The sequence below is a fragment of the Solenopsis invicta genome, chromosome 10, assembly GCF_016802725.1.
Source record: "Solenopsis invicta isolate M01_SB chromosome 10, UNIL_Sinv_3.0, whole genome shotgun sequence".
In the NCBI taxonomy this organism is placed as follows: Eukaryota; Metazoa; Arthropoda; class Insecta; order Hymenoptera; family Formicidae; genus Solenopsis; species Solenopsis invicta.
Window position 1 is genome coordinate 1466523 of NC_052673.1, and position 13149 is coordinate 1479671.

Consider the following 13149-nt stretch of genomic DNA (forward strand, 5'->3'; position numbering starts at 1 on the left):
CAACATTACAGCAACAGAAACAGTGCCTGTGAGCGTGTCTTTCGAAGGGAAGTATGACTTACAGCTTCCGTTCACAACTCATAAACAGTTCATCGAATTTGACATTAAACTCGCAGAAGATGCACAGTGCCAATCAGTATTCGTGAATATCAACGTCTTTTTAACAATGTTCAAAACCCGCTGTGGTATTAAATGTAGTTTATTAATTTTTAGATACAAGCGTTGTCGCGGAAATTTAATGACAAAAAAACAATAACAAAAAACATAACCGCTATATTAAAGAAATACTTGTCCCGCGATGTAGCGTTATTGTACAACGCTCAAAAAAAAAGTTAATGAAAAATTTATATTTAAAGACACAAAGTTTTCTGCTTGTCTGCTAGGTAAGACAGAGTACATATGGTCACGAATAAATCTTAATAATAAATAAACAAATACATACACAATAAAATAAAAATCGTCATGTTTCACAATTACAGACGTCATTGACGACAAAATTGATAAGCAGCTGTTGCCTCCGGTATCCGATAGGGAATTTCTGGTGCACCTAGGAGCTAGGAGTCCTATCTAACGTGAAGGATTGGGGGGTTCCACGAGCCCATCAACGTCCGAAAAAACAAAATTCGGCGGATGATAATGCGTGAATGCATTAATAACTTTTCAAAAATAAAAAATAAAACGTGTTAATAATGATTAATGCGTTTTATTTTTTATTTTTAAAAGTTATTAATGTTTTATTATTTTCCAACAGTTACTGATGTTGTATTTTTTATTTTATTTTATTGAACTTTTATTAAGTTTAATTTAATTTTTTTAAGATCGAAACGTTGCTTTTTTTAAATTCTACGAAACCAAATAAATAACCAAATATTATAACAAAATAAATAAATAAAGATTTATATTAAAACATTTATATTTTGATGCATTCATAATTCAACATATTTACACGCGCCCTGAGATGTAGTGCCGGCTTGGCGGCTAACTAGATAGTTCTAGAGAGGATAGCTAGCTAGAATTGATGGCCAACTACGATCTAGTGCTTAGATAGTTTCCCATGTCCCAGAGCTAAATAGCGCAAAATTACACATAGCACGAGGTGCTGACCAGTTTTCACTAGATAGAATTTGGATAGTGAATAGAAAAACTGGTTCGCCCCGACCCTATTCCGGATCTGAATTTCCACACGGGAACAAGTGATTGACGAGATCAACGCAATCTTAGGCAAGATAGTAGAAGAATATGATCCCGCCAACCCGGGGATCAACTCCATATGAGATGCGCTGCGGGCGGCACCACCACCGCTAAAACCGAAAGCTGTTCTAACTCCACCGATCTGCGCCACCGCCACCGAAGGACACAAACGGATTTCTGCTGTAGGCCATGTCCACAGCCAAGTCATTCAACCATCCGACGCCAGGAACTGAGCCAGGATAAAATGGCTGGACCAATCCTCCAGAGGTGCAACCCCAGAGTAGGAAGCCGCCACCAAAGCAGGAGATACCACGACCAACCCTCAAACCAGCCAGAGTAATTGGACTGCTCCCAGCACCGTCAATCAAAGTCGAAATCAAGCCTGGACACACAATATCCGTACCACACTTCGCAGTAGTTTTGGCACGCGAATGGAAGACGCGGTCGGGAGGAAAACGGTAGCACGTTCGATTCAACGGCGACGGAACCGTACGAAAAATCCGGGAAATGTCTCCTCGCCCATATAAGCAGCTAAGTGCCTCTAGATCCAAGCACGCGACTGTCCCTCCACCAAACGTTGTCAGGTGTATCACGATGCTCATCACACTCTACTGCACGAGGACAAGCCGACCGGGCCAATGACTCGACAGCCGCGGACGCGCAGACTGCAGTACATGTGACCTTACAATCGCGTGCGGGAGCGGTAATTTTGGCAATGGGACGCGTGCAGTTGCAGATCAAGTGAGGCCACTTGACCGTACGAGGAAAAAGTGCAGAAATCCCCACTATCCCACGCGGCCCATGTCGCAAAGAGTAGAGAAAGTATGGCGATTCCATGCCCGGCAACACAAAATCGAGAAATGGAAAGAAAACCTGTCCTTACCAAAGGCGGGCTTGCGCGTTGACTTGGAGAAATGGACGAAGTGGCGGCGATTTGGTTCCCTCACGTTTAGGCTGGTGCAGATGCTCACTGGACACTGGTGTTTCGATGAGTATTTGCACAGAATAAGGACACAGCCCATTGAGCTGTGCCACTATTGAGGGGCCCCGAGGGACTCGGCAAATCACACATTTTGTGAATGTCCGTCTTGAGACAAAGACCGGCGGGATCTTCGAGAGGCCCTAGAGGGCTCGAAAATGGGAATAAACTCTCCCTAGAGAGTATGGTGAGGGCCATATTCTCCGGGGAAGAGCGTTGGAACGCGGCGGTCTCTTTTTGTGAGACTATGAGCGGAAGGAAGCCGCTAAGAGGGAAAGTTTGAATAAATTATTTTTATTATAAGTAAATTGAGTATTTTTTAAAAGTTTTGTTTTATATTTTAATATTTTTGTTTTATATTTGTTATAACATTAATTATAATTTCTGTAAGTATATATCATTATTTTAATATATAGAGTAGCGAAGATGTTCGAATACGTAGCCCATAGCAAAGACAGTTTATTTTCAAAATTCAATGTAAAACTCCAACAATTAACTTATAACTTTTTTCTCGACAATCGTTGGATTATGTACTGCTGTGCATGTTTAGCAAAATTATATTAACAAACAAATTCTAATTAACTTCTTTTTCTTCAGATGTACTTGGAAAGTTTACCAAAATGTTATCAACCGCGTTGCAAATGTCTTGGAAAACTTCCAACTCATCTTTCTCACCATCTATAATCACTAACTGCTTCTTGTAATATTTAAGTATAGGCTTAATCATTCGACTGTGCTCCTTGATTCGCCGCCAATTTTCATCGATGCCGCGTTCCTGCCGTTCAGTAGCGGTGATGGCCCTAGCTAGGATTCTGTCCATCAACAATGAATTTCTGACGTATAAGTACAGGACAAGATCCGGCGGTCGGATCTGTCTGTTGAAATGCTGGCATTGTATCTTCTCTCTGGGAAACCCGCTCAGTAGGAAACCTCGTGTGGTACCTAAACTGTTCAACATCTTCGCCTTAATAAGCTCCATCATGACATCTGCAGGAACTAGTTTACCCTCGGACATCAAATATGCCAGGATAACACCTCTTTGTGAACCGGTGGTAACTTCGTTGCGCAATAATTCTCTGCTTATGATGGTACAGAAACCGTAATGTTCTGCTAGTCGTGTACACTGTGTTGCTGCAGAAAGAAAAAATCAAAATTATTTCTAAATCTAAAGATATAAAAATCCTAAATTATTATTTTCAAATCTACTTACAACATTAATATAGTGTATATTTATTTATTTTACATATATATACCTACTTCAATTTAATATATAGAATAGAAGAGAGTATTATAGCTACCAGGACATTAGCACTATCAATATTATCTCCGTTACATGATGACAAATTCTAACAATTGCTTACGGAATTATTCACTTATTGTAAGTAGTCGTTTTTGAATAGCGTTAATATGCCGATACAATAGCTGACAATTGTTATAAGGCATTTTTACTTTTGAACACTTCTAAACTTTCAAGATATATTTTAGCATTTAGTTACACATCTTTTCACATTGTTTTTAAACTTGAGCGTATTGCATGAATGTATAATACACTCGAATATTTTCTTTGTTATTTAACTTGTTACTTGGCTGTACACACTTCGAATTATGCAAAGTTAAACAATAATATGGAATTTTGTTAATATGTTTTTTAAGCAAGTTTTTTATATTGAAATTTCTTCAATAAATCAGTTACTCTGAAAAGTGATGTTCAGAAACATTAGAGATATCACTTTGTTTTTTATTGTTAAACAAATAATATTTCTAATAATATCTCTAAAATCTCTGAGCGCAAGAAAATTCTAAATCAAAAGAATTCTAAATGATAGAAAATTTAAAAAATATAATTTTGTAATACAAATTACTGTGTGTGTTTTTTAAACTAACTCAATTTTTAAAAATTATTTTTGAGCTAGCCATATTACTACTAATTTTTTCCATCGATTATGTAGTTTGCCACATTTTATAAATTACGTTCTAAGCAATAAATATTTCATTATTTTAAGTCTAGAATTGGTTATACAACACTATCACAAATATGATAGCTCAAGTTTCAATATAAAATATTGATGATAAACAAAGTTATTCAATAAAATGAAAATGGATGCGTGTCACATTACCCTTTTCTGTTCAAGGAAAAAAAATGCTGTTTTGAGAACGTTTCTATTTTCAAAACATTAAACATTTAAATGAGATTACATACCACTAAAAAGATATAATTTGTTTATATAAAGAATTTTTTACTTTTAAAAAAGTTATATCAAGAAAAATATAATTTCATATTTTAATACAAATTTTTATTGATTTGAGAAAACAGGATATTGGATAAAAGATATCAAATCATAAATATTCAATTTTTGTATTAAAATATTTTCCAAGAATTTTTTAATGATTATTTTTATCAAAACCATCATGTTATGTTTTATAAATGACTATTGTAATATTGAAATAAAAATGTATTTTGCTAAAATTTAAAATTATCAAATTCTTTAAAGAAGATAAAATTATATATAAACATGATTATTAGTTGTTTTATATATAAACAAGAATATCATTATTTATATTAAAACAAAGACCATTAAATGGAATAAATTAGTTTTATATAATTTGATATTAATGTTTTTTTGTGTATGACGAATATTGTACAACTATTGTACTAATACATAAGTTTAATATTTTGTTGGTTTATATTTTTCAACTATGTGTATATGTGTGTGTGTGTGTGTATGTTCTAAAAAGCGCGCGTTTAAGATCTGTAGTTACTTAGTAATATTTTATTTACTTAGCATACCTTAATAAAAGAATTTATATATGAAAGTAATATTATCTTTATTAAATCGATTGAAAAATACTTTATATTATATATTTGTATATAAAGATTCAACGAACTCTTTCCTGCTCCAGGACCTCCAATTAAAAAGATAATCGGCAATTCTGATTGTTTAACTGATGAAGCGTCGAGCTCAATATTTCTTGGTATGACAGCACATAAAGGATCGACAGGTCGCACGCAATTAAGGCCCATCTTTATCTTCTATAAATATTGTTTTTACTATTTTAAACTATTTTTGAAATAATGAAGTAAAAAACTATCTGTTATTTTTAAGCTATGTAAATAAAAGCTAACATTTTTATATGACATATTAAGAATCTTGAAGTTGGAGCTTTAAATTAGAACCACATTGATACATTGAAATTAGCTTTATCCGCTTGGTTGCAACGCATCTAAATATCCGTTCATCATGATTTGTTTATGGCTGCGTTCCGAATTACGCATGAAACGCGTAGAGTGCAATACTGATGCGCAACGCTTTGAAACCGTTCCGTTTTTCAAAGCGCGCATAAAGCGCATGGAGCGATTGAGAATTTCGGAACGGTTTCCTGTGCGATCTATGCATTGAATAAACTTTCTATAAAAACACAATATTATTTAGTATCAAATAATGTTCCTAAATTATTATTTAATACTAATAAATAGTGGTTTTATGTCACTTCTGATAATATTATATAAATATTGTAAAAATATATTATATTAAAAGTAAATATATTATTTATTTCAATGTTTTAAATTATCGGAAATATTATGTTGCTTTTAAATGTAATAACTGTAAATTTTATGAATATTTTATGCATAATAATTTACATAAATTTTTGAAAATAGTATCCGTAGAATATTTTTATAATATTCCGCGGATATTAAAATAATATGCCATAAAATTATTTTAATTTATTGTATAATAATATTTGTATAACATTTATATAATTCTAGGAATATTGTAGCGCTTATAGGACTGAAATATGGATCTTATATAAATTACAAAATTTTTATAAAATTTTAATAAAAGTCTTATTTAAACATATTAATATTTTTTGTGGATTTCCTTAAAATTAGTAACTACTTCGTTTCTCTCTTTGATAAAAATAGTATAAAATTTAAATAATTCTTGATTCATTATTATATGTCCAAGCTTGTCGATTTTTTCGTCAATTTTGTGTTTGATATACAATCGGTGCAGTCTGAGCGCGTTTCAAATTATGCAAGAAATGCATAGACCGCATGAACGCATCAAACAAATGAACTGTCTCAAGTCGAGGGAGAAGCAGTCTATGCGCTAGGAGGAATGCTAAGAATTCAGTATGGTTAGTACACTCTAAGGAATTCACAGCGCTCTCGAAGCGCTTCCGAAGCGCGCAATAATTCGGAACAACTTTCTATGCCCTTCAAGCGTAATTCGGAACGCATCCTGTGTTTATCTTAACATTGGTCTTGTTTAACAGAATGTTTACTTTGCAATTGTTAAAACTTTTCTCCGTGCCAATTAAATTCTAGTTCTGAATCTAGAGGAATAATCCTATCTTATAGGAGAGAAGAAAACTTTCAAGAGTTGCAAAATTGTTAAGATTGTTCTCGTCGTCTTATTTGTTTTTCGCGCCACTACCAAAGTCAGTACGGTCTAGTTACTTTTCTGTTACTGCGGAAACTTCCCGCGTGCGATGCGTGAGCCACTGTTCTGCTCCCTTACCGCCTTTTTTCTTTCTTCTTCTTTCTCTCTTGTTATGCGCGCACGGTCGTGCTGTATTCAAGCAGCGTGTATTTTATCATACTGTACGCATTACATTTGATTTTGTCTTACATTAATAAACTTTGTGACGAGTATATATCAAGGAGTTACACTAAGAGTCTTTCAGTCTCTTGCTGCGCTATGTGTAAGATTCACCGAACCACACCTTAACAGGTTATGGGCCCAGGCCACGCACGTGAATTCAACATATAAGACTCAACTGTACGACCCTTGCTTTTTATCAGACACACATAGTAAGATGAGTGAACTCATAGATCTCAAGAATGTCACGAAGTTCAATGGTGAAAATTTCCAAGCATGGAAATTTCAGATGCGTGCAATTTTCGTTGCAAACGACATTTTAAGTATTGTAACCGGCATCGAAACAGCACCGATTGAAGAAGAAGCAGAAAGAAAAGCTTGGATAAAGAAGGATGCCAAAGCGATGTTCATCCTCTCGTCTTCTATGGATCCTGGACAACTCAAGCATCTTATAACCTGCAAATCGTCAGCAGAAATGTGGAAGAAGCTGAGTACCCTGCACGAACAGCGCAGTGAGTCTAACAAACTAATTTTATTGACTAGATTTCACGACTATAGGATGTCGTCAAATGATTCCGTCGCCCAGCACGTCGCCAAAGAAGAGAATATGGCTAGACAACTAATTGACTTAGACGAGAACATCTCTGATATAACAATCATGGCAAAGATACTTGGTAGTCTGCCCTCTAAGTACAATGCATTCGTAACTGCCTGGGACAGCGTAGATACAGACAAGCAAAATCTAGAAAATCTGACTACGCGTCTTCTGAAAGAGGAGAGCAGGATGACAGCAATGGATGATGTGGCTCGTGCTCTATCCGCCGTAAACGTAAGTAAGCCACAAAAATCTTCTGATAAAAATATTCATCCTAAACGATTTGTTGATAAAAGAAAAGATGTAGAATGCAATTATTGTCATAAGAAAGGTCATGTTATTAAATACTGTCGCAAACGATTGAGATCGCAGAATACTCCTGGTCAGAAAGCAGAAGGTCAGATTGAGAATTACGGCGCATTCTCAGCGGAAACAGATATCGTAGAAATCAATCCGCAAGACACTTGGGCGCTAGACAGTGGTGCTTCCAGACATATGTCATTTCATCGCCAATGGTTCCATGATTTTCAAGAGAGCAATGGAGATTCAGTCACAATCGGTGATGGAACTGTCTGTGAGGTCAAAGGACACGGAACTATTTTCATCAAGCGAAAAATAGGAGACCAGTGGCTGGATGGAAGATTGGACAACGTACTGTATATACCTTCGTTTAATAAAAATCTCTTCTCAGTTGGAGCGTGTACCAAAAAGGGGCACGAAGTAGTCTTCAAAGCCACATCTGTCATAATCAGTCAAAATAAGAAACCTATGGCAATTGGAGTGTCACATGGTATAAATTTCTATCGAATGCTGATTAAAACTTGTTGCAGAGCTGAGGCGAACGTAGCTGCTAGTTCGAAACTTCGTTTATGGCATGAGCGTCTTGGACACGTGGGCCTGAAATCATTAGTTGAAATGAATAAAAAAGGACTGCTGGATCTCGGACAAGTCTCTCAGGAAACCGAACTATTTTGTGGACTATGCCAAGTAGGAAAACAACACAGACGTCCATTTCAGAGCATCACAGCTAGAAACACGCAGCCTGGAGAACTCATCCACACAGACGTGGGTGGCCCTATGCAAAATGAGTCGATAGGAGGATCTCGGTTCTACGTAATCTTCAAAGACGATGCATCAAGCTTCACAAGCATATATTTTATTCGACATAAAGCAGATGTCTTTGAAAAATTTAAAGAATATCAAGCTCTAATAACAAACAAGTTTAGCCGGCCGATCAAAGCTATCAGAATGGATAATGGAAAGGAGTACATCAATCACAGCATGAAGAGTTTTCTGACATCACGAGGAATCCAGATAGAAGCAACTGCTCCCTATACACCGCAGCAAAACGGCTACTCGGAAAGACACAATCGGACACTCGTCGAAAAGGCTCGCACAATGCTGCATGCAAAGAATTTAACACTTCGATTATGGGCAGAAGCCATGAATACTGCCGTATATATATACAATCGAACTCCATTATCTCACAAGAACGGTCTAACTCCCTATGAAATATGGACTGGCAAGCAAGTAAATCTGACGCACATGAAAACCTTTGGTTGTGAAGCTTATGTCCATATACCATCGCAGCAGCGAAGAAAATGGGATCCTAAGTCAAAAAGGATGATATTTATTGGATATCAAGGAGAATCATCCAACTATCGTTTATATGATCCTGAAACATGCAAGATTAAAATATCTCGAGACGTCACATTTAATGAGAAAGCCGAGAATAACGACGTTCCTGATGAAAATGAAATGATTCTGCCTCTTTCTATATCGAACGCAAAGGAGAAGGATGACAATCAATACGTTCAACGAGAAAATGTCACTGATGCTGGATTAAAACCAAGTGAAGACGCCGATGGCATCAAAACGCCGAGTCAACCTCAATGCAATCTCAGAGACAGGTCAAAACTAAAAAAGCCGCAAATATACGAAGCAAACTTCATAGAATTTATTGAGCCATTGACATACGAGGACGCTATTTCGGGACCAGACGCTGATAAGTGGAAGGAAGCAATCGAGGAGGAGCTCGCTGCCCATGATAAGAATCAAACTTGGAGAATGGAGCCTCTGCCACAGAACAGGACAACAGTAAAGTATAAATGGGTATTTAAGGTAAAAAATTCGTCAAATAGTTCCCCACGGTATAAAGCTCGACTCTGCGCTAAAGGATTCACTCAAAGAGCTGGCATTGACTACGACGAAGTATTTTCACCTGTAGTTAGGTATGAGTCAATTCGCACATTATTAGCAATAGCAGCCGAACACGATTTAGAAATGGCACAATTCGATGTAAAAACCGCATTTCTCAATAGTGAGTTAAAAGAGGAAATATATATGGACGTTCCAAAAGGTGTAATCTCAAAAGATAAAAATCACGTGTGTAGACTTCTAAGATCTTTATATGGTCTAAAGCAAGCGTCGCGAGAATGGAATGTAAAATTTGACTCCTTTTTAAGAAAATTTAATTTCATACCGAGTTCTGCTGATCCATGCGTTTACAGGGGCTTTGTTAACAATATTTTCGTATTTCTAGGCTTATATGTAGACGACGGTATGGTATTTGCTGAAACCGAGGAGGCGCTCAATGAGGTCATAAACGTACTCAGAAGTGCCTTTGATATCACTACGTGCAATCTGAACACATTTGTAGGCATCCAAATTGAGCATGACAAAGAAAATCATTCCATCTTTATTCATCAAAAGAATTACATTGAGCGTATCCTTGCTCGTTTCAATATGAGTGAAGCAAAGCATGTCAGTGTGCCGATTGATCCACATTCGATAGCCAACATAATGAATGACAAAGGAAACGGATATAACGATTATCCTTACCGTGCAGCAATTGGTTCTTTAATTTTTTCACAATTAACGCGTCCAGACATAATTTTCGCGGTTAATATTTTAAGCCGCTATCTTACGTGTCACACTGAAGTACATTGGCGTGCTGTAAAGCATGTTTTCAGATATCTTGCTAGAACTGCTGATTTAGGAATCTGCTATAGAAAAACCGATGTAAATCCAGATCTACTTGCCTATTCGGATGCAGATTACGCTGGAGATTTAGTCACAAGGCGATCCACAACAGGATACATTTTCTTACTTTCAAACGGTCCGATTTCATGGTGTTCACAACGACAAAAAATAGTCTCGTTAAGTACGACCGAAGCTGAATATGTGGCAGCAAGCATGGCAAGTAGGGAATTGATCTGGCTTCGTAGACTTTTAAGTGAAGTTTGTAATCCTTGTGACAAAGCAACGGAATTGCGAATCGACAATCAGAGCGCGATTAAGTTAGTTAAAAATCCCGAATTCCATAAGAAAACGAAACACATAGATATACATTGTCACTTCATCAGAGAACAGCTTGTAAAAGGAGATTTATGCGTAAATTATGTTCGATCCGAGGATCAATATGCGGACTTCTTGACCAAAGCCTTAGCAAAGGAAAAATTCAATAGGTCACTTAAAGCAATCGGGATGTTCAAGTATAAAGTACATTTCAAGTATAGAGTATAGAAGCACTCGAATGGGGGGAATGTTAAGATTGTTCTCGTCGTCTTATTTGTTTTTCGCGCCACTACCAAAGTCGGTACGGTCTAGTTACTTTTCTGTTACTGCGGAAACTTCCCGCGTGCGATGCGTGAGCCACTGTTCTGCTCCCTTACCGCCTTTTTTCTTTCTTCTTCTTTCTCTCTTGTTATGCGCGCACGGTCGTGCTGTATTCAAGCAGCGTGTATTTTATCATACTGTACGCATTACATTTGATTTTGTCTTATATTAAGGGGGAAACCTCATTTACACGGTCGAAAAATACATGATTTTCACGAATTTTTTTCTTGGGTGTAATAAACTGAAACGTTTTGAAATTTTTATGACAATTTAGTACACAATCAAAGAGTACACAGGAATTTTTTCATAAAAAAAAAGATGTTTACTATATAAACGGACGCCATAATAATATTGCTTCGCTTATGGTGTGTCTCCGCTGTGTACACTGTAGCGTCCTTAATTTTGATCTGAAACAAAAAAACCAAAATTTTTTGTAATGTTTATGATACTAGCTTCTATGTGACATTTCGATTTTTTAAAGAAAAAGTCAAAATTGCATGTTTTTACACAGTTGAAAATTGAAAATGCGTTTTTCGTTAAAAAAATCGACTTTAAAATACAAAAAAAATATGAAAAAATTTTTTTTTCCAAAAACAATTAATGTCACATCGAAGAGAATTTAATTATCTTTAAAATGAGAGGTCGTGAAACCAAATCGGTTCAGTAGATTTCTCTTAATCGTGTACACAAAATCGAAAAAACGTGTTTCGAGAAAAACGCGTTTAAAGTTTTAGATGCATAAAAATACTACATATTCACAACTTACGGCAGTCTCAGGCTAATCAGCGATTCCAGGTGCATAAAGTAGCCCCTCCGCTTCCTCGTAGAACTCGTTTTGTGCCATCATCTCCATCCTACGAGCCGTTCTTGCCTCTTTTGAGCTGTTATAGCTTCGGCGGTTCTGTGTGGTTATTCGTTTCTCGTCCTTCGCTATGGCAAAATTGTGTGCCTGTATCCCAATTTCTATGTCCAATTTGTTCATAATCATCAATACTGCATTGTAGCCTTCGTTAAATATTGATGCAGCAATATATGCAGCAATGCAGACGATTTTTGCTCCACTGTGAATGTGTTTAGGCGATAAACGCCAAACGGTCGAATTAAAACATTCATTTGCATTTTGTGTGTAACCGCCTAAACACCTTTCCAAAAGATTGTCATTCGAAAAATCGTCGAAGATTGGTTGCAAATGTTTCTCAACATTTGGGTGAAGAGGAGGGGGATGTTTAAATGACGCTGCACAACCTGCTTCCTCAGCCTTGCGCCACTTACACCAGCTATCAGCTCCAGCCGGACAATTTCCGTGTTTCGGTGTCTCGTCGGTGGATGTTAGATGATCGAGTGTTGCTTGAATGGCTTTTTTCATGCCCTGGACCGAATCAGTATTTCGACGTATGGCTAATCCGTAGTATCGAGTTATTTTGTTTATCAGTACATCGGTCAACATTCCACGTCCTCCGAGCTTCTTATCTTTTTTTACATTTCGAAGTCTTGTGCTCATTTGTTTCTCGACATGCCCAACGCATTCACTTTTTTTTACAGGACAGTCATTGCCGGATTCAAATCTAAGATGGCTTTAAAGGTTTTTGAGAACGCAGGTATAAACGCGACCGCCCGAGAGTCGCCTAGGCCTGTCTGAACTCGTCACCCGACCCGTCCGCTTTAACTTCGTAACTTCGTAAATACTGCAGATATCGACTTAAAATTTTCAGGGAATATTCTTGAATAGTTTAACAATCGATTAAGACTATTTCCAAAAAATCGATTTTTTTGACCCGATAAATGAGGTTTTCCCCTTAATAAACTTTGTGACGAGTATATATCAAGGAGTTACACTAAGAGTCTTTCAGTCTCTTGCTGCGCTGTGTGTAAGATTCACCGAACCACACCTTAACAAAAATAAACATTTTGCTCAACGCGAACATTGCTTCAAAGTTGCATGTAATGTATTGTATGTACAGTTCGTGCCAGGTATGCCTGGGGTCCGATTCTAGGATCCATGTTTTGTTTTTAGTTATTTTTATGTTCATAACTATTATAACCGGATGCTGCGTCAGCGATCATGAATGTATCGTAGTGTTAGTAAATTATGTTTTGACAGCCGACCGATGTAACCTCAGTTTTGCTCGGTGAAATCTTAGAAATATTTCAAAGTTTAATTGAAA

At 36.6% G+C, this 13149-nt stretch overlaps 2 protein-coding genes across 2 annotated transcripts; both read right to left on the reverse strand.

The window, feature by feature from the left end:
- Positions 1-2673: 2673 nt before the first annotated feature.
- LOC105200987 (adenylate kinase isoenzyme 5) lies at positions 2674-5192 on the reverse strand. Its single transcript, XM_011168800.2, has 2 exons — positions 5057-5192; positions 2674-3301 (listed from the first exon to the last, which is right to left on the reverse strand). Exons 1-2 carry the CDS (start codon positions 5190-5192, stop codon positions 2745-2747), a joined length of 693 nt encoding a protein of 230 aa, XP_011167102.1. The 3' UTR covers positions 2674-2744.
- Positions 5193-11211: 6019 nt separating this feature from the next.
- On the reverse strand, positions 11212-12856 carry LOC113006053. The gene is made up of 2 exons (XM_039454537.1): positions 11751-12856; positions 11212-11391 (listed from the first exon to the last, which is right to left on the reverse strand). The coding sequence occupies exon 1, from the start codon at positions 12483-12485 to the stop codon at positions 11763-11765; it is 723 nt and encodes a 240-aa protein (XP_039310471.1). The 5' UTR covers positions 12486-12856; the 3' UTR covers positions 11212-11391; positions 11751-11762.
- Positions 12857-13149: the final 293 nt, after the last annotated feature.

Coding starts and splice junctions, on each gene's coding strand:
- LOC105200987 (XM_011168800.2), bottom strand. CDS start 5,192: ATGGGCCTTAATTGCGTGCGACCTGTCGATCCTTTATGTGCTGTCATA. Junction 3,302..5,056: donor AGGTCCTGGAGCAGGAAAGA/GTTCGTTGAATC, acceptor TTCTTTCTGCAG/CAACACAGTGTACACGACTA.
- LOC113006053 (XM_039454537.1), bottom strand. CDS start 12,485: ATGAGCACAAGACTTCGAAATGTAAAAAAAGATAAGAAGCTCGGAGGA.